General features: G+C 49.0%; 1 protein-coding gene across 1 annotated transcript; it reads right to left on the bottom strand.

The window, feature by feature from the left end:
• GRK1 (G protein-coupled receptor kinase 1) lies at nucleotides 1–25,069 on the bottom strand. Its single transcript, XM_028752014.2, has 7 exons — nucleotides 24,380–25,069; nucleotides 12,466–12,593; nucleotides 5,082–5,239; nucleotides 4,783–4,866; nucleotides 4,500–4,624; nucleotides 2,968–3,169; nucleotides 1–405 (listed from the first exon to the last, which is right to left on the bottom strand). The coding sequence occupies exons 1-7, from the start codon at nucleotides 25,067–25,069 to the stop codon at nucleotides 110–112; spliced, it is 1,683 nt and encodes a 560-aa protein (XP_028607847.2). The 3' UTR covers nucleotides 1–109.

The following is a 25,069-nucleotide window of genomic DNA, read 5'->3' as shown; positions in this document are numbered from 1 at the left end:
CTAGTGGGCATCGCCCGCCAGCCGGAAGCTGGTCCCTGTTGCGAGTCCGGCGATGGCCGCCGCAGCGGCCGGAGTCCTGGTGTCCGGAGACACACCTCCCCGCCTCTCTTCAGAGCAGCAGGCAGGTCCCCGACTTGCTGGAGGTGCTTGTTGGAGGTGCGTTGCGGTCCAGATCCCTGGGGGTGGTGCCCTTGGCCCAAGAGACGTTGAGCTCTCCGAAGATGCCCGTCTCGACCATCTCCTCCTGCCAGGGGATGGGGATGTTGCCCGTGGAGAAGTCGTCGTAGAAGGCTTTGTCCGTCTCGTCAAGCACAACGCCCTTCACCGTGGAGAAAGCGCCCACGTCGCCAATGTCTTTGGCGTAGACCACCTTGGGGTCCGGCACGAAGGGGGGCTCCACCAGGCCTGAAGCGGAAGGGGGAAGGGAGTGCGATAGGAATTTGGAGGGCTGAGATATATGGTAATGTTCATAGGTGTACCAACCAAGAACCTACAGTGGTACCTCGGGTTACCGTATTTTTTGCTCTATAAGACTTTTCCCCTCCTAAAAAGTAAGGGGAAATGTGTGTGTGTCTTATGGAGCGAACGCAGGCTGCGCAGCTATCCCAGAAGCCAGAACAGGAAGAGAGATCACAGCTTTCGCTGCACAGCAATCCCTCTTGCTGTTCTGGCTTCTGAGATTCAGAATATTTTTTTTCTTGTTTTCCTCCTTCAAAAACTAGGTGCGTCTTGTGGTCTGGTGCGTCTTATAGAGCGAAAAATACGGAAAGTACTTGAAGTGCCTTTGGTAGTGGAGCCGGAGCACAGCCCTTGTGTGTGACTTTGGAGTCGCAACAAAATAAATACAGTGGTACCTTGGTTTACAACCATAATCCATTCCAGAGGTTTGTTTGTCAACCAAAACAGGTTGTAACCCAAGGCGCACTTTCGCCAATGGGGCCTCCAAAACAAATTTGGTTGTAATAAAAAAAAAAATTGACTGTAATGCAAAAAAAGTTTGCAAACCGGGACACACACACCTCTGGGTTTGATGTGTTTGTAATCCAAAACATATGCAAACCAGACTGTTTGCAAACCAAGGTACCACTGTAATGGCAATGCAGCGAACCAGTTTGTGCCTAAATGAGGAGGCCCAAGGTGGGTCTAGTCGAGCAAGTACAGTGGTGCCTCGGGTTAAGTACTTAATTCGTTCCGGAGGTCCGTTCTTAACCTGAAACTGTTCTTAAGCTGAAGCACCACTTTAGCTAATGGGGCCTCCCGCTGCCGCCGGACCGCCGGAGCACGATTTCTGTTCTTATCCTGAAGCAAAGTTCTTAACCTGAAGCACTATTTCTGGGTTAGCAGAGTGTGTAACCTGAAGCGTATGTAACCTGAGGTACCACTGTACATAGTTCAGCACAGGAAGACCGACCAGAAACCATTTTGATTCCCAAATTGACCAAATATTTTCCCTGCAAGGAGGGAGAGGGGGTGAGGGAGCCTTCCCATTTTCTCAGGAATTAACTAATCAGCATTTTAATGGGTGACAGACTATCAGGAAAGGCAATCAGATAACAGGAAAAAAACCAGGAAAAACAACATTCACATTTCTGTTTTAGACCGCCTTTTCTGTGATGTAGGTATGATGTATCTGGTGGGTGGTCTTGATCTAAAGGTAAAGGGACCCCTGACCATTAGGTCCAGTCGTGGCCAACTCTGGGGTTGAGGCGCTCATCTCGCTTTACTGGCCGAGGGAGCCGGCGTACAGCTTCTGGGTCATGTGGCCAGCATGACAAAGCCGCTTCTGGCGAACCAGAGCAGCGCACGGAAACGCCGTTTACCTTCCCGCCGGAGCGGTACCTATTTATCTACTTGCACTTTGACATGCTTTCGAACTGCTAGGTTGGCAGGAGCAGGGACCGAGCAACGGGAGCTCACCCCATTGCGGGGATTTGAACCGCCGACCTTCTGATCGGCAAGTCCTAGGCTCTGTGGCTTAACCTACAGTGCCACCCGTGTCCCTGGTCTTGATCTACAGGGTGGCAATTTCAAAAGTCTTTATAAGGCCTTGCGCGCCATTTTTCTGGGTCCTCCTCCTTTCCTGCGTGTGAGGGGAGCACCCTGTTGCAACAGATCAATAAAGATCAAGCTTACTAGCTGCTTTGCTTTTCAATATTCTCTGGTTGGCCTCTGTTGTTTTCTCCAACCGATGGAGAACCTGCAAAGGACTCTATGTGTCCCCCATAAGGGAATAAGGTCAGATTTTGTTTACAGCACTTAGAAAGCTGGTGCAAGTTCTAATCTAAGCCTATTGCACTTTTAACTCCCGGAAGGTTTAAACCTTGTGCCCTCTGAGACATTTTGGACCACAGCTCCCATCGGTCCTGGGCTAGCGTCATAGCTGTCAACTTACATATTTGAAAATAAGGGACCAGCAGCATCAAAAATAAGGGGTCAGCAGCCAAAATAAGGGATTTTCAGGACACAGGTGTGTTAAACTTCTGAGCCCCTCCGAGCCAAAGGCAGAAAGCCCAGCCAGCAGCCAAACGAAGCCTCAAGCGGTGGTTCCCACAGCGCAGCAACCCGGCAAAGGGGATGCAGCAAGGGAAACCACCGCCCCCTCTCCGCTGGGAAGCGCTGAGCAAAGGCGAGTCCCCAGGCAACGCGGCCGATTTGATTGGCACAAGGCATGCAAGCTCCACCCCCCCAGTCGTTCTTAGACTCCTTATTGGCTGAGCAACGTAGCCGAGCAACACAGTTGGAGCCTCCCTCCTCCCAGGGAGGGAGGGAGGGAGAGGAGCTGCTTCCTTTGAAACCCGGGAAATTTAAGGGACATCATCAAAAAGGGACGGCAGGGCGACACGGCGCTGGGAAAAGGGACTTTCCCGCCAGATAAGGGACAGTTGACAGCTATGGCTAGCGTAATGGCTCAGAAGTCGGGTGATCCCACTTAACCCCACCGCAACCGCCTGGCTTGGAGGTCCTTACCTGCCTCCAGGCGGCCCCAGTTTATCTTCTGGAAAACGGGGTGCTTCTTCAACTCTGCGCATTCGTTGTCCTTGAACCCCAGGCGAGCGGCCGGGTCTTTCATCATCAGCCCCTCGCAGCAGGCCTTGCACTCGGCGCTGAACTTATCTGGGTACGTGACAGGATCGTTCAGGATGCGACGCGTCACTTCCTTGTTCTCTACCTGTGTCAGGAGGGAGAAAGGTGCTGGACCTTGTTCTAAAAAGCTTTTTCTGCTGCCCCATCGCATGCAGAAAGGCGGAAAATCTTTATGTGAGATATAAAACAAACACACGGTTTCGTTTTTTGTTAATAATAAGTACCATAATATTCGTACCCATTGGGAATATTAAGGTCCAGTGCTTTTTTTCCTGGGGGTACACATACCCCTAAACATTTTGTGAATCTAAGTTTGGCCTCATTGAGGGGCAGTATTTCTTTTTTTTAAAAAAAATATATGCTTTTTATTAAGTTTTCATTTTATATGCACAAACAAAATACACTAATATTTCATATCCTTTTACATCTCTCTTTCTTTACACTCTACAAAGCATTGACTTCCCTCCCTTCCGCAGGTTTTCTTATTCCGACCTCTGATCCACAGTTCCTTAGTGATATCTAGACCATGACATAAGATTAATTTCAGCCCTGCTAACGTCTTCAACGCGGGTGGCACTGTGGGTTAAACCACAGAGCCTAGGACTTGCCAATCAGAAGGTCGGCGGTTCGAATCCCCGCAATGACAGGGTGAGCTCCCGTTGCTCGGTCCCTGCTCCTGCCAACCTAGCAGTTTGAAAGCACACCAGTGCAAGTAGATAAATAGGTACCGCTCCAGCGGGAAGGTAAACAGTGTTTCCGTGCACTGTTCTGGTTCGCCAGAAGCGGTTTAGTCATGCTGGCCACATGACCCGGAAGCTGTACGCCGGCTCCCTTATCCAATAAAACGAGATGAGCGCCGCAACCCCAGAGTCAGTCACGACTGGACCTAATGGTCAGGGGTCCCTTTACCTTTACCTAACGTCTTCAAATTTCTATCTTCTGTGTAAATGGGTTGCTATACCTCCAGAATTTCCTGGACTTGTCCGGGATTCAAATGTCGAAATTAGCATCCTGGGGAATTTTTGGGAAATCAGCAAAATGTCCGGGTTTTTGCCAACAGAACCAGGAAGCGTGTGTTTGAGTATCATTCGCTGCCTTTTTTTGCGCGAATTCTAACTTTTGAGCTCAACAACTTTTTGGGCCATTTCCCAAGAAAAGCTCAATAACTTTAGTGTGCTGATTTTTACTTCTTGAAATATGCCAACCCTAATTGCTTTGATTTTCTGTTTTCCACAGTCTATAAATTTTTTTTAAAAAATTTTTAATTAAAGATTTTCTTGTTTTACAGAAGTATGTGTAATGTCTCTTGTATTTTTTTCCACGTAACATTTTTACAAATCAGTTTCATTTGTTGAGACATTAGGAAGAAAAGGAGTGTATAAATCTGATGGCATAAAATAAAATAAATGCCGTACTTTTTCCCCACGGCTGCGGAAAGGTCCTTTCGCGGCGACCATCTCATAGAGGGTTACTCCCAGCGTAAAGTAATCCACGCTCGAGTCGTATTCCTCTCCCTTAAGGAGTTCCGGGGCCATAAACCCTGCAGGGAAAGGAGAGAGGAAGAACCGCAGAATCACAGAACTGCAGAGCTGGGACCCCCCAGCGGTCATCTAGCCCAACCCACTGCGATGCAGGAGCCGCAGCTAAATCGCAGGAACTGCAGCTGAAGAGGAGGACCCCGAATAACGGTGTGCCCACCTGGCGTGCCCGCGTAGCCCTTGGTCTTGTCTTTCCCTTCTGCCAGTTCCACCGCCAGGCCCAAATCTGACAGCCGCACATGTCCTGAATCGGGGGGGGGGGGGCGAGAGAAAGAAGAAGCCGTCATAAGGAACCGATTGACAGGCTGGGTGCGGCATTTGGAAACGGAAATGAAAAGATACACTTATTTGGGAATGTTGGGAGCCATCCAGGTTGGAGGCCACTCCTGTGGCGGGGAGTTCCGCAGTTTAACCACACATGGAAAATTCCTGGATCTTTCAGCGTGTTGCTTCCCTTACCTGCATCGTCCAAAAGGACGTTCTCTGGCTTGAGGTCACGGTAGATGATGCGGTTTTGATGGAGGTGTTCGAGGCCGCAAATGATCTGAGCCGTGTAGAAGATCGCCCTGGATTCCGAAAAGCCGGGGTTTTTCTCGTCGACGTTATAGACGTGGTACCTGGGAAGGGAGGCAAAGCCCCAAATCGAATCCCGTCGCACGTTTCCGAAACGCGGTGTCAGGGAACTGCCATCGGAAGGACAGGAGGTGGAAGGGCTCACAGAGGTTAGGAGAGATCTAGCAGCTGAAGAGGGAACCAGCAGGGGGAGAGAAGGAGCTCCGAGGGAAAGTGAGTCGGAGGGATGGCTCAGAGACACTTCCAGCGAAAACAGTGGGGAGGTTTCAGGACCTCCTATAGGGACACCCACTCCTCGCCGGAAACTGTCACGCCGGGAGTCCAGAAGACGCGTTTCCGTTAAGGAGCTTTTATGCTGGAAGAGATTCCATAAGCGCCCACTGTCGGATTCTGCTAGCGACTGACGGAGCCATGCTTGAGGGGCTCCGTCGTAGGCAGAGGTTTGCGGACTTGACCAAACTCTGAGGGACTAGGATTTTACGCACAAGCAGCTCATCATCCCATCACAGCAATCCGACAGTCCCTGAAAGCAGCTTGTGCAAGGAGAGGCATCATGAGCAACCCAGCCGGAACCGGAGAAGCAGGAGGAGCTGGAGCTGGTCCAAGCCTGGAAGAAAGATACCGGGTGTTGGAGGTCCAGCTAGCGCTGCAGACGGCGAGGCTCGAGGAGAGGAGGGCTCAGGATGCAGAAAAGGGAAAAATCACCCCGCTCACACGAAAGGTGCCAGGATTGGTGCAGAAGTTTGGGGGGGATCCCAGGAACTATCAAGCCTTTAGGACGGAGATGCAATATGCCCTAAATCTGCAGTTTGATGACTTTCCCGACGAGGAATCGCGAGTGGCGTTTGTGATTGGCCACCTCGAGGGGGGGCCGAAAGACTGGGTTAGGCCCCTGATGGCGGCAAATAATGACGTCCTGAAGGACTCGAGGAAGTTTTTTCGCGCCATGGACCTGATGTTTTCCAGCGAGATTGAGCAGGGAGTGGTGCGCAGACAGTTAATGGCTTGTAAACAGGGGAGCCGATCTGTCCGTGAGTACTGGACTGAGTTCACCATGTTGATCCATAAATTGGGGTGGGATCTATCAGTGGAACCTATACAAATGCTTTTCGAAGAAGGGCTTTCTTCGGCGGTGAAAGATGAACTTTCCCGGGCGCCCAGGGCGGAGTCTATGGACCAGCTGACCAAATCCGCGCTGACCATAGGAGCACGCCAGGAGGCGAGAGCTTTGGAGAAGCGGGAAGGGAAAGGGGAACGTTGGAGGGATTTCCGCATTCCAGAGATTCCAGAGCCGCCTTTCCCGCCAGGAGAGCCGATGGAAATTGGAACAGCGTGCGCGCGCGCAGTTTCAAATCCCAGTGAAGGGCGGAAGAAGGAGGGGAAGAGCGCCAAGAAATGTTATCTCTGCCAACAGCCAGGTCACTTTGCCAGAGTTTGCCCCCAAAGAAAGGAATGGCAAGGGATGGCGGGAGCTGTTGGGGGGAAGGAGGAAGAAGTCAAGGAGCAAGTAAAAGCCAGGCCAAAGAGCAGTGAAAGTGCCCACGCCGGAACCTCCAAGACCAGCCCTAGTGATAGAGGTGTTGCTAGAGCTGCCGAACGGACATCCACTAAAGATAAAGGCGCTATTGGACTCAGGCAGCTCCTGTAATTTCATGAGTAAGGAGTTTGCAGCTGAACACCAGATACAGACTATCCCTTTAAGTAACCCTTTGCAGGTGACCACGATCGATGGGAGGGAGCTGTTGGGGGGAGAAGTTAGCCAACAGACCGTCCCGATGATAATGAGGGTGGCAAGACACACCGAACTGATAGCGTTTAATGTGGCCACCTTGGGAGGGGCTCCCATTATTTTGGGGATGAGCTGGCTAGCGCTACATGATCCGCTAGTGGGCTGGCATCAGAGAGTGGTTTCCTTTGGGTCAGCACATTGCCTAGAACACTGCAAAGAGGGGAAGGCTCCGGAAGGGGCCAGAGCCACCCTAGCAGGGACGGAAGTAACATACAAAGGGAAGGTGCCCCCACAATACGCCGACCTGGGCAACGTCTTCAGCGAAAGGGAAGCAGACAAACTACCACCGCATAGACCCTTTGACTGTCAAATCAATCTACTCCCTGGGGCCCAGCTCCCAGTGGGCAAGCTGTACGCCATGTCCGACAGGGAAATGCAGGAGTTAAGGGAGTTCATTGACAAAAACCTGAAGCGAGGTTTCATAAGAGAATCCAGAGCGGTGGGGGGCAGCCCAGTGTTTTTTGTGGACAAGAAAAACACGGATAAACCGAGGCTTGTAGTGGACTACCGGGCCCTGAATGCAGTGTCGGAACCAGTGGCTTTCCCTATGCCCAGAATTGATGACATTTTGACTAGGGTGAGGAAGGGAAAGATTTTTACCAAACTGGACCTGAGGGGGGCGTATAACCTGATACGAATAAGGAAGGGGGATGAATGGAAAACCACCATGTTCACCCCTTTGGGGGCTTTTGAATATCTCGTTATGCCCTTCGGTCTACAAGCAGGCTCAGCGTGTTTTCAATCGTTTATGAACCACGTCCTGGGACCTTTGCTCTACAAGAATTGCGTGGCCTTCTTAGATGACGTGTTGGTATATTCAGAGAATGAGGAGCAGCATGTAAGGGACGTCCGGGAAGTGTTGGGCAAGCTGCAAGCAAACCAGCTGTGGGTGAAACTGGAGAAGTGTCAGTTTCATACCAAGGAGGTGGAATTCCTGGGGTACCGCTTGTCAGACAAGGGATTGGCCATGGATCCAGGCAAGGTCCAGGCGGTGCTGGAATGGAAGACACCGAAAACGAAGAAGGATGTGCAAAGATTCCTAGGGTTTGCAAACTTTTATCGGAAGTTCATCAAGAACTTTGCCCACTTGACGGCGGCCATTACTGACTGTCTCAGCAGCAAGAAGAAATTTGTTTGGACGGCGGAGGCGGAGCGAGCATTTGAAGAACTGAAAAAGGCGTTCGCTTCGGAAGAACAGCTCCTGCATGTGGATTTACAAAAACCGATGAGAGTAGAAACTGATGCATCGGACCGGGCGGTAGGGGCGGTGCTTCTCCAGCTGGGGAAGAGAAAGTCGGAGTGGAGACCCTGTGCCTTCTTCTCGCGGAAGCTGAATAAATCCGAGAGGAACTACACGGTGTATGACCGAGAACTACTTGCCATTCACGAAGCGTTCCGGAGATGGAGGCACTTACTAATTGGTGCACAACACAAGGTGCAAGTGTGCACCGACCACAAGAATCTAGATTATTGGAGAACGGCACGAGTACTCAACCAACGACAAGTGAGATGGGCCCAGGAGTTCTCCAAATTCCACTTTGAAATTTGTTACGTGCCAGGCCCAGAAAACGTCAGGGCGGACGCTCTCTCACGTAAACCTGGATATTTGGAGGGGGAGGGAGCACCCGAAGAGAGACATATCATCCCAGAGGACCGCTGGGTGTGTGGGGCGGCATTGGTGGGGCAAAGAGAACTGGTAGAGGGAACGGAGAATGATGAATACGCCCAGGATAAGCTCAGAAGTCTTAGGAGGGAGGGAGAGAACCCCAGAGGTTTTGAGGAAAGAAACGGGGCATTGTATTACAAAGGGGCACTGTACATACCCGAAGGAGAATTGAGGGGGAGAGTACTCAAGCAGTTGCATGACAGCCCCACAGCGGGGCATTTTGGGCAACACAAAACCATGTGGTTGGTTACCAGGGAATTTTGGTGGCCCAAGGTGAGGGAAGATGTACGGGAGTATGTAAGAGGGTGTGACCAATGCCAGCGAGCCAAAGGGGAGAGGCGGGCGCCGGCGGGGTTATTAGAACCACTACCCACACCAGAACGACCATGGGAGGCAGTATCGATAGATTTTATGACTGATCTGCCGAAGTCCAAGGGTAAAACAGCCATCATGGTTGTAGTGGACCTATTAACAAAGATGTGCCACTTTGTAGCGTGCTCACATGCAGTCACGGCAGAAGAGACAGCGAAACTGTTTGTAGAACACATTTTTAGGTTGCATGGCGCCCCCTTGAGGGTGGTCTCAGACAGAGGGAAACAATTTACGTCCAGGTTCTGGAGGAAGCTCATGAGCTTACTGCACGTAGAGGTTAATTTTTCGACTGCCCGACACCCTGAAACCAACTGGCAGGCGGAAAGAGCAAACGGTATCCTCCAACAATACCTGAGGTGTTATGTCAATGACAGAGAGAATGATTGGGTAGAAAGGTTGGCTGGCCGAATTTGCCTACAATAATGCGGAGAATGTGTCCACAGGGATGAGCCCCTTTTTGGCTAATTATGGGTGTCATCCCAGGGCATTTCCAGGGGGAGGAGGGGAGAGATGGAGCGTCCCGGCAGCCGAACATTTTGTAGAAGAAATGGAAGCGATCCATCGTCAGCTCCAACTGAACTTAGAGAGGGCCAAAGAAGAATACAAGAAGCAGGCAGACAAGAACAGAAGGGAAGGTGAAACCATAAGGGTGGGGGATCAGGTGTGGCTGTCAACCCAAGGGTTGCCGTTCAAAGGGGGTTGTAAGAAATTGAGACCCAAAAGATTGGGACCCTTTGAGGTCGTTCAACAGGTCAACCCAGTGGCTTTCAGACTCCGGTTACCGGACCACATGAAACTGCATCCAGTATTCCACAGGTCATTACTGTCACCGTACAGGGGGGGACGTGAAGGGGTGTCCACACGTGGACCAGTCATAGAAGAAAGGGAACGCAGCAGCCATGTGGCAGAAATCATCGACTCCAGGTGGAAGGGTAATCAGGTGGAGTATTTGGTAGCGTGGGAAGGGGAACCGGAGTCAGAAAACACCTGGGTAACGACAGAGGATGTCAATGACGAGGTTTTAATAGAAACGTTCCATCAAAGGTTCCCAAGGAAACCTCAAACTGTAGAGAGGTTCCGGAGGGAATACTTTGGCACCACTGACGAGGAGGAGGAGTTGGAAGGATTCACGGAGTCTGAGTTGGAAGAAGGAATAGACTCCGATGAGGAGGAGTACTTGGAGACCAGGAACAGCAACCGGTGGAGGGAAATGTTCGAGACTTCGGAAGATGAGGGAGGTTCTTTCAGGGGTTTCGCTTCCTCACCGCCCATAGAGGGGGGGACGGGGTGTGTGAAGGGGGCCCTGGAGGGGAGGTGGATGTCAGGGAACTGCCATCGGAAGGACAGGAGGTGGAAGGGCTCACAGAGGTTAGGAGAGATCTAGCAGCTGAAGAGGGAACCAGCAGGGGGAGAGAAGGAGCTCCGAGGGAAAGTGAGTCGGAGGGATGGCTCAGAGACACTTCCAGCGAAAACAGTGGGGAGGTTTCAGGACCTCCTATAGGGACACCCACTCCTCGCCGGAAACTGTCGCGCCGGGAGTCCAGAAGACGTGTTTCCGTCAAGGAGCTTTTATGTTGGAAGAGATTCCGTAAGCGCCCACTGTCGGATTCTGCTAGCGACTGACGGAGCCATGCTTGAGGGGCTCCGTTGTAGGCAGAGGTTTGCGGACTTGACCAAACTCTGAGGGACTAGGATTTTACGCACAAGCAGCTCATCATCCCATCACACGCGGGATGCCCACAGAGCAAAATATCCACCGGGATATTTTGGTCAGAACTGAATACAGTGGTACCTCGGGTTACATACGCTTCAGGTTACAGACACTGCTAACCCAGAAATAGTGCCTCGGGTTAAGAACTTTGCTTCAGGATGAGAACAGAAATTGCGCCGCGCCAGCTGGAGGCCCCATTAGCTAAAGCGGTAGCTCAGGTTAAGAACAGTTTCGGGTTAAGAACGGACCTCCAGAACAAATTAAGTTCTTAACCCAAGGTTCCACTGTACAGACTTTCAGAGTTAACACTAAATACATTGCTTCTGTTAAATGAGGCACCTGAGCTGCTAGAGGGCCGGGAAAATTTGTGTCCCGGGCTTTTAAGGCTCATCTTCCTGTGTACTATCTGAAACGAAAAAGGTGCGCTGGTTGTCAGACTGGGAGCAGCCGCCGAGACCACATAACACCGGTCCTAAAAGATCCACATTGGCTCCCAGTACGTTTCCAAGCACAATTGAAAGTGTTGGTGCTGATCTTGAAAGCCCTAAATGGCCTCAAAGGCCCAGTAGACCTGAAGGAGCGTCTCCACCCCCATTGCCCAGCCTGGACACTGAGGTCCAGCTCCGAGCGCCTTCTGGCAGTTCCCTCCCTGCGAGAAGTGAGGTTACAGGGAACCAGGCAGAGGGCCTTCTCGGTGGTGGCGCCCGCCCTGTGGAACGCCCTCCCGTCAGATGTCAAGGAAATAAACAACTATCTGACTTTTAGAAGACATCTGAAGGCAGCCCTGTTTAGGGAAGTTTTTAATGTCTGATGTTTTCTTGTATTTTTAATATTTTGTTGGGAGCTGCGCAGAGTGGCTGGGGAAACCCAGCCAGATGGGCGGGGTATAAATTATTATTATTATTATTATTATTATTATTATTATTATTATTATTAGTGACCCGTACCCTCTGCAATCCTACCCCACTAAGATCTAAGATATGGGTAGGCAAACTAAGGCCCGGGGGCCGGATCTGGCCCAATCGCCTTCTCAATCCGGCCGGCGGACGGTCCGGGAATCAGTGTGTTTTCACATGAGTAGAATGTGTCCTTTTATTTAAAACGCATCTCTGGGTTATTTGTGGGGCATAGGAATTCATTCATTTTTTTCACCCAAAATATAGTCCGGCCCCCCACAAGGTCTGAGGGACAGTGGACTGGCCCCCTGCTGAAAAAGTTTGCTGACCCCTGATCTAAGATCTCCGGTGGCAGAATCTGTACAAATGACCCGGCAGTCAGGATTTGCCCCGGGACAGAAGAGATCTGTGTTGTATCTCTGCTTTGGCCCGGTTTGGAGCGCATTATCCTGTTATGTACTGAGTTGAATAGGATCCAAACTGCAGCAGTTTGATTGGTCCTAGAACAATAGGATCCAAAAGGCAGCAGTCTGATTGGTCCTAGAACAATAGGATTCAGAATGCAGCAGTCTGATTGGTCCTAGAACAATGCAGCAGTATGATTGGTTCGGCAGGAGCCACCCAATCCAGCTCCAGATAGAAGTGAATCCACAACCTGATTGGCCTACAGGAGAAGTCTGGAATTAGCCAATCACATGTAGCCCATTGTGTAAATAATATATATAAAGCAGATACTTTGAGGGGACTTCCATCCCTCTCTCACTATGAGCTGAATAAAGAGCATATGGGGTATATTTCAGATCCTGGCATTTTTGTCCCGCAAAAGGGTCTCCCACCTGAGGTCTCCTCCGTTCATCAGCGTCATAACGAGGCAGAGGTCATTTTTGGTTTGGAAGGCGTACGCCAGGGTGACGATGAATCGGCTGTGGACTTTGGCGAGAATCCTCTTCTCCACTATTGCGCCCTGGAAGAAAAACGAGCGAGAAAAGGTGGAAATTACAGGAGATTCCGACTGTAAGGGAATGGCAGATAAAGCTCGAATACGCTGAAATGGCAAAATTGACACACAGAATTCGCAATCAGGAGGAGACGAAGTACCAAAAGGAATGGAGTAAATTTATGGTTTATATAAGTGAGAACTGTAGAAATATGAAAACGTGGGCAGGATTGAATTAAATCTTATGTCACGGTGTAATTTTTAACCAATGAAACTGTGAATTATAGATTGGAATAAGAAAACTTGCGGAAGGGAAGGACGGAAGTCAACGGCTCTATGGAGCATAAAGTAGGATATATGTAATATGTAATAAGATTTGATGTTTTTGTTGGTCGGTGTTGGTGTTCTTAAATCTCAATAAAAAGCATTTGGGGGGAAAGAAAACGAGCAAGTAACAGGGGGCGCAGGTCACTGCACATGTTTTGGCTCAGACTTCAAGTCTTTGTAGTATTATTATTATTATTATTATCATTATTATTATATTTCTTTTTTATTTTTTTATTCAAAATTAAAACAAAACATATTATCCAAAAACATATCATCCTTATTTCCCCTCCCTCCCCCCACCCTCCCACAAAGGGTGCGATATAAATAAAGAAATCTATAAAATAAAATAAATAGATTTCTTTATTTATATCCCACTCTTTCTCCACACCAGGGCTCAAGGCGGCTTTTACGAATTCAAAAAAACAATGCAAACGCAATGCCGAAAGCTAAAAACATACCAAGGGAACGGCTAAAAAGCACTTTCGCAGAATCAAAATGATATTTTTTTATTTAAAAAATCTGTTAAAATGCAGATAATAGCACAGCGCTTTTAAAAGCCGTTTTCTTCAAAAAAGAAGAAGAGTCAGTTCCCCAATGGCCTGCAGGAATAAAAGCATCTTCTCTTGCCAGCGGAAGGACAGCAAGGAGGAAGCCAGTCTGGCTTCTCTCGGAAGGGAGTTCCAAAGTTGTCTGGGAGGAGCCACCACTGAGAAGGCCCTGTTGTACGTCCCCACCAAGCAGGCCCTGTGAGGGTGGTGGGCTGAGAGAAGGCCTTCTCCTAGGGACCCCAGAGCCCAGGCGGGTTTGTTGTCCTTCAAATAGTCTGGGCCTCAGCCCCATGCGACCCACGGAATCAGGAGGCAAAGGGGGACTTTGTGGGGTGTTCAACTAGTTCCAGTGGACTAGTTACAATGGACTTTGACAGTCACCACTGGGGAAACCCAGCCAGATGGGCAGGGGTATAAATAAAATAATAATAATAATAATAATAATAATAATAATAATAATAATAATAATAATTTATTCTTCCACAGCTGGAAGAGGTGGGGTACTGCGGCCTGTCTGAATTACGTAGATTACGTAAGAAAGCTTCCATAATTTTAATCTGCTTCTGCCACTCATGGGGCAGCAAGACCAGAGTCGTCTGAAATAAAGGTAAAGGGACCCCTGACCATTAGGTCCAGTCGTGGCCGACTCTGGGGTTGCGGCGCTCATCTCGCTTTATTGGCCAAGGGAGCCAGCGTACAGCTTCCGGGTCATATGGACAGCATGACTAAGCCGCTTCTGGCGAACCAGAGCAGCGCACGGAAACGCCGTTTACCTTCCCGCTGGAAAGGTACCTATTTATCTACTTGCACTTTGAGGTGCTTTCGAACTGCTAGGTTGGCAGGAGCAGGGACTGAGCAACATAAGCTCACCCCGTCGCGGGGATTCGGACCACCGACCTTCTGATCGGCAAGTCCTAGGCTCTGTGGTTTAACCCACAGTGCCACCCGTGTCCCTTTGTCGTCTGAAATACCCACCGCCAAATGCTGGGACTTTAACATGGCCCCCATTGGAATAAGGGTCTATTGGCAGAAGACAAGGGAGGCCAACAGTAGGTGGCGCCAAAGCAGAGCCAACTCATTCTAGTTTTGCCCCCAGCTTTGCTGAGTTCTACAAGGGCAACCCTGAGACAAGGAAGAGGGAGCTGACACACCTGGGCAGGTGAATTAAGGAGGGGGTGCTGGCTGAAGGTCGACTGAGGTCAGTGGGGCAGCCCCATTTGCCGGGACAGACCAGCCTCTCCACCTGGCTGCTGGGATCTCATTGCACATAGCCAGCACATTTTGCAGTCCCTTCTTTGCAACCTTAAGATCTAGAAACTTGCTTTTGTTTAAGCAAGCAAGTTGAGAATGCTGAATTTGGAACTGTGTCCACAGAATTATGGACTACACATAGCCAGGGAAGCTGGCCAGAGCTGATAAGAGCTGCAGTCAGATTGCCTGGAGGGAACTAGGTTGGAGATAGTAGCCATTCTTTTTCCCAGCCTCTTCGCTGACTGCAAATCAAGCCAGAATTGCATTATTCATATATCATATTTAGGCAAAGGCAAAGGTCCTTCCCTCACTCTTCCTGCCGCCCCTAAGGTTGCCACCAAACTTGCCTTTCCTTCAAGCAGAATGTTCTTCAGAGCAGGGGAAGGTAATGAAACAGCGCCACCTGCTGACAGTTAGAGACAGCACCCTAGCAATCCTCTTCAATGCACTTTCGTGCTGTTCAAGTAGTTCCAACGCACTTTGACAGCCTAGAGTAGCTCTATTGGGGGGGGGGCCGGAAACTACAATTCCTAGGATTTTGGGGGGGAACTCAGTGCATGGGGCATTGAAAACTGCTTAAACATTCAAAGAGTGCTTTAAACGTATGACGCGGGTGCCAATCCGCGTTTGCAATTTGCATAATTTGTTATTTAATTTGCAAAAAGGGAGCTTTTTTTGCAGGAAAATAACCCTGGAAAGTTTTCTGCTGGGGCTGCACTCTTGGGTGAACTGCGGGTTAGGAAGAAGGTCCGGCGCCACTTTGCAGATGGTCACCTGTCAATCATCCGCAACCCAGGATCTGTTCTGGGGTGGCTGGTTCCCCTTTCCAGTTTGTTGTTGTTTAGTCGTTTAGTCTTGTCCGCCTCTTCGTGACCCCCTGGACCAGAGCCCGCCAGGCACTCCTGTCTTCCACTGCCTCCCGCAGTTTGGTCAAACTCATGCTGGTAGCTTCAAGAACACTGTCCCACCATCTTGTCCTCCGTCGTCCCCTTCTCCTTGTGCCCTCCATCTTTCCCAACATCAGGGCCTTTCCCAGGGAGTCTTCTCTTCCCATGAGGTGGCCACAGTCTTGGAGCCTCAGCTTCAGGATCTGTCCTTCCAGTGAGCACTCAGGGCTGATTTCCTTCAGAATGGAGAGGTCTGATCTTCTTGCAGTCCATGGGACTCTCAAGAGTCTCCTCCAGCACCAGAATTCAAAAGCATCCATTCTTCGGCGATCAGCCTTCTTGATGGTCCAGCTCTCACTTCCATACATCACTACTGGGGAAAACCAGAGCTTTAACTATATGGACCTTTGTTGGCAAGGTGATGTCTCTGCTTTTTAAGATGCTGTCTAGGTTTGTCATTGCTTTCCTCCCAAGAATCAGGCGTCTTTTAATTTCATGGCTGCTGTCACCATCTGCAGTGATCATGGAGCCCAAGAAAGTAAAATCTCTCACTGCCTCCATTTCTTCCCCTTCTATTTGCCAGGAGGTGATGGGCCCAGTGGCCACGATCTTCATTTTTTTGATGTTGAGCTTCAGACCATATTTTGCGCTTTCCTCTTTCACCCTCATTAAAAGGTTCTTTAATTCCTCCTCACTTTCTGCCATCAAGGTTGTGTCATCTGCATATCTGAGGTTGTTGATATTTCTTCCGGCAATCTTAATTCCGGCTAGGGATTCATCCAGCCCAGCCTTTCGCATGATGAATTCTGCATATAAGTTAAATAAGCAGGGGGACAATATACAGCCTTGCCGTACTCCTTTCCCAATTTTGAACCAGTCAGTTGTTCCATATCCAGTTCTAACTGTAGCTTCTTGTCCCACATAGAGATTTCTCAGCAGACAGATGAGGTTAGAGCACCCATTTCTCCTGCTGCAATACTGTCATTTTTTTGTTGTGAATTGCCATCAGATCTATGGGTGTCTATGGGCATTGCTTGATGGAGCAAGGGCCACGGGTTCGAGTCTCGCACTGGGCAATAGCAGACCCTCGTGGCCCCTTCCAATTCTGCAATTCCACAATTCCTGTCTCACACACCACCCTCCCCGCCGCGAAACCCCTGACGCTGATGTTCTCTGACACCTCTTTCGCCAGATCCGCCATCGCGGCCAGCAAGCAGCTAAACAGCAAGCTTCTTTACGGGGGAATAATTGGCCCCGCGGGGATTAAGGTGGCTAATTTGCTTCATCTGAAAATAATCCTGGGATGGGAAGCAGGAGGGTTTGCCTGAGAGAGGGAGACACAGTTGTCGTGAGCCGGCCGCGCACGTGGCTCACCCCATTGGACACCAGGCCAGGGAGGAGATCACGCGCACGGCTGCGCAGAGGCCGTTCCCAACACCTCGCACAGAATTGCCGAGATGGCTGGGACCTCCAAAGGTCTACTAGTCCAACCCCCTGTGACTCAGGGACACGTGACTTCGCTCGTTTTGCACACCTTGGATGGTGTGGACGCACGCAATGCCAAAGCTAGAATTCGCAATGCTAGAAATTCACTTGTGCCCAGTGTAAGCTAAACAAGCTATAGCTTAAAGCTTAAAGGTAAAGGGACCCTTGACCATTAGGTCGAGTCGTGGCTGACTCTGGGGGTGTGGTGCTCATCTCACTTTACTGGCCGAGGGAGCCAGCGTACAGCTTCCAGGTCATGTGGCCAGCATGACTAAGCCGCTTCTGGCGAACCAAAGCAGCGCATGGAAACACCGTTTACCTTCCTGCCGGAGCGGTACCTATTTATCTACTTGCACTTTGACGTGCTTTTGAACTGCTAGGTTGGCAGGAGCAGGGACCGAGCAACGGGAGCTCACCCCGCCACGAGGATTCGAACTGCCGACCTTCTGATCAGCAAGTCCTAGGCTCTGTGGTTTAACCCACAGTGCCACCTGCGTCCCGGAAGCTATAGGTATAGCTTAGGACCCCCCAAAAAACTTTAAAGGAAAAAAACACCCTGGATTTACATTTCTAAAATATAAGATAAAAATCAAATAAAACCTACATGCAGCAACAGCGTTTTGTGTTGTGTAGGCTCCAATTTGTTGTGTGCAAATGGCTTGAGATACCCATCAGGTCCATCAATGACCATCTAACATATATTCAGCAAATGGCAGAAAACCATGGCTAAAAAAGCCACCTCTGTCTGTCACCCCCTCCAGCTGTATTACCTGGGTTATGAAGGCGCCCTAAAGATGTTAAAGCAAAGATTATGGGATAATGCACACAGTGACTTGCGATCTCGATCACACGCAGTCTGTAGTCCGCTGGTAGTAGGAGTACAATATGGGCATGTCTTTAAGTTAACATCTTACATTAAAAACCTGACAGTACCAAACTATCGAAGGCTTTTCACCAAAGCCAGACTAAGCGTCTTTCCTTCTGCAGTGTTGAGAGGAGTTCCCTACCAGGACAGACTTTGCTCGTGTGCTCAAGACATCGATTCCATAAAACATATTTTGTTGCACTGTGCAAAATATGAGCAAGCCAGGGCTGAACTGATATTACCCTTGCTGGTACCTTTCCCGGGAAAATCAGAGGCTCACTATGTCAGGTTCCTATTGGAAGACCGGACAAACGCTAGAACATTAGCAGTGGCAAAGTTTTTGTCGGTGGTTGCAAGAACCAGTGATCCCTATATTCTGAACAAAATGCTTGTTTAACCTGGAGGTAGGCTGTATGAATTATGTATTGCTTTGTAAGGATCTGTTGGGTCTCTGGACTGTAATAAAGATTGATATGATTATATCAAAAGGTGTCAATTTGTTGAAAGAGTTTGGATGGCCATCTGCCCTGGGTGCTTTAGCTGAGATTCCTGCATTGAAGGGGGGTTGGACTAGATGATCGCTGGGGGTCCCTTTGAACTGAAGTTCTACGATTCTGTGGTTTCCAGCCTCTCCTGCCAGGGCTGGGGCAACATCCTAACATCCTGCCTGAAACCCAGGACCCCAGTAGCCTTGAAGGCGGCCTATGCCTCTGAATGACGGTTCCAGGGATTCACAGTAGGGGAGAGCGACTCTTGAACTCGGGTCCCGCTTGCAGGCTTCTCACTGGGGGGTCTGGTGGGCCTTGGTGAGGACAGGCTGCTGGAACAGACGGGCCTCAGGCCTGATCCTGTCAAAGGGCTCTGCCGTTCTCACGCACTGCCTCTCAGCCTGGTCTACCTCGAAGGGTTGTTATTAAGATAAAATCAGAGGAAGAACAGAAGGAACATTTTATCATATGTGGTGGGAATGTAAAAAAAAGTAAAGAACTTCTGGGAAATGATATATAATGAGATGAAAAAGATGTTGAAATACACGTTCTTAAAAAAACCAGAAGCATTTTTACTTGGTATTATAGGTCAGGACATTAGTAGGCAAGATGTTAAATTGTTTTTATATGCAACAACTGCGGCAAGAGTATTATTAGCCCAGAAATGGAAACAGGAAGAAATTCCGACAAAAGAAGAATGGCAGACGAAATTAATGGACTATGCAGAATTGGACAAAATGACAGGAAGGATTCGAAACCTGCGGGACCAGAGATTTACAGAAGATTGGAAGAAGTATATGAATTATTTGAAGAGCAACTGTAACCAACAAATTACGCTAGTAGGACTACAAGAAGTTTTGTAAGGAGAAATATACGAAGTGTTACAAAGTAGAAAAAGATAGAGATATTGGTTATGAGTTTGAAATGTAATAGGGAGGATAAGAAATGCATACTGAGAGATTAGATTGGGAAATTTTCAGACAGGATTGATGGAAGTCAAAAATTTGAATAAGATGTAAAAGTATGTTTAATTACTGTTGAAAATGATATGTTAAAAAAACTAATAAAAAATATATTGGAAAAAAAAATCAGAGGAAGAACAACACACTTGGCCCCCAGTTCTTGGGAGGAATAATGACATCACACGAGCATATTTTCTTTTCTTGTGATTTTGGCATTCATGCCAGAAGACAATTATTAGAGGCCTTACAACTCAATAGGCTGAATTCTACGATACCAACCGTTCAGGACTTGCTCTCGGACAGGAACGATCAAATTACTTTAATAGTGGCTGAATTTCTGAGTGCTGTCCATGTAGAAAGACTGGGCCATTATAAAGAGATTTAGCGGTTCTTAATTGATGGGTGATGGGGTAGTGTTGTATTGTATTATTTACGCAAATTGATTTCCCCTGGAGTTAAAGATCTGACCGGGACAAACCTTGTTACGCTGAGCTCGTATTTTGCACAATTTGTATACGGCGCCTGTTTGATAACGTGTGGTTTGCTATGCCTAATAAAGGATATTTGATTGGAATGATATCACACGCGTTTCTGGTCCATTAATTCCTCGCCTCTTCTCTCATTCCTGCATCTTTCCAGAACCTTCTTGAATCAAGGTCTGGGGTTGAGCAGCGGAAGAAGAAGGAGAATATCGAAGGGGGTTTTAACCTGTTTTTAAGTTATTATTGATGGATTGATTGAATTGATAGATTGCCCTATACCCGGAGGTCTAGGGCGGTTATCGCTCGTGTTGATTTTTTTTAAAAAATGTTTAAATAGTTGCTTTTATCTGTTTTCACCAATAATGTTATTTATTTTATTCTTGCAAACCAGGGTGGACTTTGGTAATACGGTGCCCTGAGCAAGGACAACATTTGGCAGCCCCACCCTAAATATTTCTTATTTTCCTAATGATTCCTTTGAGTACAGTTGCTTTTTTTATAGATCTTCTCAGTAAGTACCCGTATAAATATGGTGTTGTTGTTTTGCAACCCCTCAACTGCCCTGGGTTCAAGAGTGCTAGCCAGCCAGCCCCAAACCCCACCTTGCTGATTCCTCCCCACAACCAGAATGGCCACCTTTGGGCCTGACCCAGGATGTATATATAGGGCTCTCAGCCAATCAGAAGGCTGGATGCCTGGGAGCCAATCAGCTTCAAGGGCCTTAAGGAAAGACCCCATTGCTTTCTTTGCTTTCTTTGCTTCTCAGTGGTTCAATAAATGAGTCAAAATGGTCACCAAGGAGCAGATATCAGGCTGTGAATTTTGTACCCACTTCCTGCCTGCAGGAAAAAGATTTACCGTATTTTTTGCTACATAAGACACACCTGACCATAAGACACACCTAGTTTTTATAGGAGGAAAACAAGAAAAAATATATTCTGAAAGAAACAGTGGATGTGTGATTTTTGTGGTTCATGCTGTGGCCACAGACATGTGATTTGACGGTGAGTTTGGGGTAGCCCAATGCCAAAATTATGAATTCTGGTGCTGGAGGAGACTCTTGAGAGTCCCACAGACTGCAAGAAGATCCAACCTCTCCATTCTGAAGGAAATCAGCCCTGAGTGCTCACTGGAAGGACAGATCCTGAAGCTGAGGCTCCAAGACTTTGGCCACCTCATGAGAAGAGAAGACTCCCTGGGAAAGACCCTGATGTTGGGAAAGATGGAGGGCACAAGGAGAAGGGGATGACGGAGGACGAGATGGTTGGATAGTGTTCTCGAAGCTACAAACATGAGTTTGACCAAACTGGGGGAGGCAGTGGAAGACAGGAGGGCCTGGCATGCTCTGGTCCAGGGGGCCACGAAGAGTCGGACACGACTAAACAACAACAACAACAATGCAAAAATCCTGAGGATCCATGTGGATCCGTGCTTTGTAACCACGTTTCTGCACCATTGCGGCCTCATGCAACAGTGGGTGCGTGATTCTTTTGGTGCAGGCTGCTGCCATGTACATGCTATGTGATCTGATGGTGAATTTGGGGTGACCCAATGTAAAAATCCTGAGGATCCATGGGCTTTTACCTCCCCCCTCCCAGGCAGCCTCCTTTATCTCTAGTGTCCCTTATCTCTCTCCTGATCCCACCGATCAGCTATTTGCTTTCAACACTCCCTTCCCTTTTGTTTGCCTTAGTGTCTTTTCCTTAGCTGGAGCAGTTTTTTGCTCCTCCTTTTCTTCCAATTCCTCTCCTTCTTACTTTAGTCTTCCTGTCTCCTCTCCTTGCAAGTTCGCTGTCTTTACCTCCCCCCTCCCAGGCAGCCTCCTTTATTGATAGCATCCCTTATCTCACTCCCGATCACTTGCCAATCAGCGGCTTCCTTTCAACACCCCCTTCCCTCTTTCTAAAAAAACCCAAACATGATCTGCTTTCCCCCCCTGGGCAATTTCGAACTGCTAGGTTGGCAGGAGCAGGGACCGAGCAACAGGAGCTCACCCCGTTGCGGGGATTCGAACCGCCAACCTTCCGATCGGCAAGTCCTAGGCTCTGTGGTTTACCCACAGCACCACCCGCGTCCCGATGTAGTGGTTAGTACTTCAGACCAAAATCTGAATCCCCAGTCAGCTATGAAGCTCACCAGGTGAAACCTTGCAGCCAGTCCCTGCCTCTCTCGACCTAGCCTACCTCACAGGGGTGTTGTGGGGATAAAATGAAGAGGCCAGAAGAGCCATGCCCATTCCACCTTGAGGGAAAAATGTGAGATATACATGCAGTAAATAAAATAGCTGAGGGCGCATTGATCCCCCACAGCCACTGTACCGCAGACCCCATTTTCGAAGACAGTTTGCAGACACTAGAATGCCTGGTGGAAATTTGTGCAACCTGGCTAAGTTTGCAGAGGGCGTTCTGGTGGCGGAAGAAAGTTCTTTCGTGTTGCTGGAGGGACCCCTGAGAGTCATGCGGCCTAGGACCCACGTACCTACGGGACCGCCTCTCCTGGTCTGCCCCGCGGAGAGGTCCACAAACGACAACACCTTGGAGGTCCCAGGTCGCAAGGCGGTTAGATTGGTCTCAACTAGGGCCAGGGCCTTTTCAGCACTGGCCCCGACGTGGTGGAACGCTCTGTCCCAAGAGACCAGGGCCCTGTGGGACTTGACATCTTTCCGCAGGGCCTGCAAGACAGAGCTGTTCCACCTGGCCTTTGGTTTGGACTCAGTCTGACCCTTATGTTTCCCTCCCTTTAGGGTTTTGATCTATGGGCTACTTTTAAAATGAGGCTGCATTTTAAATTGCATTTTAACCTGTATTTTAATTTGCCCCCCCCCTTATTATTTTTCTGTAATTTTACTGGTGTTAGCCGCCCTGAGCCCGGCTCTGGCTGGGGAGGGCGGGGTATAAATAAAATTTATTATTATTATTATTATTATTATTATTATTATTATTATTATTAGTTCTGGGCTCTGCAATTTAAGGAGGATGTTGATAAGCTGCAACGCGTGCAGAGGAGGGCAACCAAGATGATCAAACTTTGTGAGGAACGGATGGGGGAGTTGTTTAGCTTGGGAATAGAGAGACGAAAGAGATGAGAGCCATCTCTAAATATCTCAAGGGGTGTCATGTGAAAGAGGGAACAAGCTTGTTTTCTCCTGCTCCGGAGGGTAGGACTCGAACCCATGGCTTCACGTTACAAGAAAGGAGATTCTGACAAAATATCAGGAAGACGGCAAGAGCCGTTGGACAGTGGACCGGTCTCCCTCGGGAGGTGGTGGACTCCCATCCGTTGGAGGTTCTTCAGCAGAGGTTGGGGGGGCATCTGTCAGAGGAGCTTTAGATGAGATTCTTGCATTGCAGAGGGTTGGAGGTCCTTTCCAACTCTGTCATTCTATGGTTCTATGACCTGAACACCATGAAGAACCTAAGAAGAGCTCTCCTGGATGCGGCCAGTGGCCCACCTTTTCCAGCATCCTGTTCTCACAGTGGCCAACCTCAACATTTACTCTATTAATCTCTTATTACTCATATCAATCTCTTATTTACTCTATAAGACCACCAAGAACATCTCTTATTTACTCTAAGGCCAAAAGGAACATCTCTAACATACTCTAAGGCCACCAGGAACATCTCTTGTTTACTCTATTAGGCCACCAGGAACATCTCTAATTTACACTAAGGCCACCAGGAGCATCTCTAATCTACTCTAAGGCCACCAGGAACATCTCTTGTTTACTCTATTAGGCCACCAGAAACATCTCTTATTTACTCTAAGGCCACCAGGAACATCTCTAATTTACTCTAAGGCCACCAGGAACATCTCTTATTTACTCTAAGGCCACCAGAAACATCTCTAGTTTACTCTAAGGTCACCAGAAACATCTCTTATTTACTCTAAGGCCACCAGGAACATCTCTAATTTACTCTAAGGCCACCAGAAACATCTCTTATTTACTCTAAGGCCACCAGAAACATCTCTTATTTACTCTAAGGCCACCAGGAACACCTCTAGTTTACTCTAAGGCCACCAGGAACATCTCTAATTTACTCTAAGGCCACCAGAAACATCTCTAATTTACACTAAGGCCACCAGGAACATCTTTAATTTACTCTAAGGCCACCAGAAACATCTCTAATTTACTCTAAGGCCACCAGGAACATCTCTAACTTACTCTAAGGTCACCAGGGACATCTCTAATTTACTCTAAGGCCACCAGGAACATCTCTAACTTACTCTAAGGTCACCAGGAACATCTCTAATTTACTCTAAGGCCACCAGGAACATCTCTAATCTACTCTAAGACCACCAGGAACATCTCTAACTTACTCTAAGGCCACCAGGAACATCTCTAATCTACTCTAAGACCACCAGGAACATCTCTAACTTACTCTAAGGCCACCAGGAACATCTCTTGTTTATTCTAAGGCCATCAGGAACATCTCTAATTTTCTCTAAGGCCACCGGGAGCATTTCTTATTTACTCTCTAAGGCCATCAAGAACATCTTCCACCCCGGATCCCTCCTCACCTCGTATCCCTTGCGCTTCTTTAGCCTCTTCTTGTTGAGGCGCTTGTTGGCGTACATTTTGCCGGTGGCCTTCATCTGGCAGGCGCACACCTCCCCGAACCCCCCTTTGCCCAGCACTCGGAAGTCCATGAACCACTCGTCCGTCACGCTCTGGGCCTCCAGCCACTTGAACTGGAGGAAGCGGTAGAAGAAGAGGCTCTCCTTGTAGGGGGCGAAGGCCTTCTCCTCCAGGTGTTTGAGCAGCTGCTTCTCGGACTCCTTGAAGAGGTCTCCATGGCTGTGCTTGCTGTCCTCCTTGACCCGCATGATGGCCTTCTCCTCCAGGAAGGAGCAGAACTCCTTCGAGGCCGAGTCGAAGTACTTGTTGATGGTCACCTGGGCGGTGGAGCCTCTCATGGCCTCCTCCGATGTGTTGTACTCCTCAATGCTTTCCCACAGTCCTGCCGCCGCCAGGAACTGGGGCGTGTCCTCCAGGAACTGCTGGAAGATCCTCTTCCCGATGGGCTGCCTCAGGCAGATGAATTTGAAGTCCAGGTCCAAGGTGTCTTTGAGATGCTCGCACTGGGTGATGTGCGGCAACTTCAGCTTGGCTCGCATCTTCTTGTCGCGCCCCGAGGACGGGCCGCCGTCGCCCCGAGCCGACACGTAGGCCGAATTGGCCACCACCGTCTCCAGGCCTCCGATATCCAT

The sequence above is a fragment of the Podarcis muralis genome, chromosome 13 (genome assembly GCF_964188315.1).
Source record: "Podarcis muralis chromosome 13, rPodMur119.hap1.1, whole genome shotgun sequence".
Taxonomy (NCBI): domain Eukaryota; kingdom Metazoa; phylum Chordata; class Lepidosauria; order Squamata; family Lacertidae; genus Podarcis; species Podarcis muralis.
Note: the sequence above shows the minus strand (reverse complement) of the source record. Positions and strands in the feature narration are given on the sequence as shown.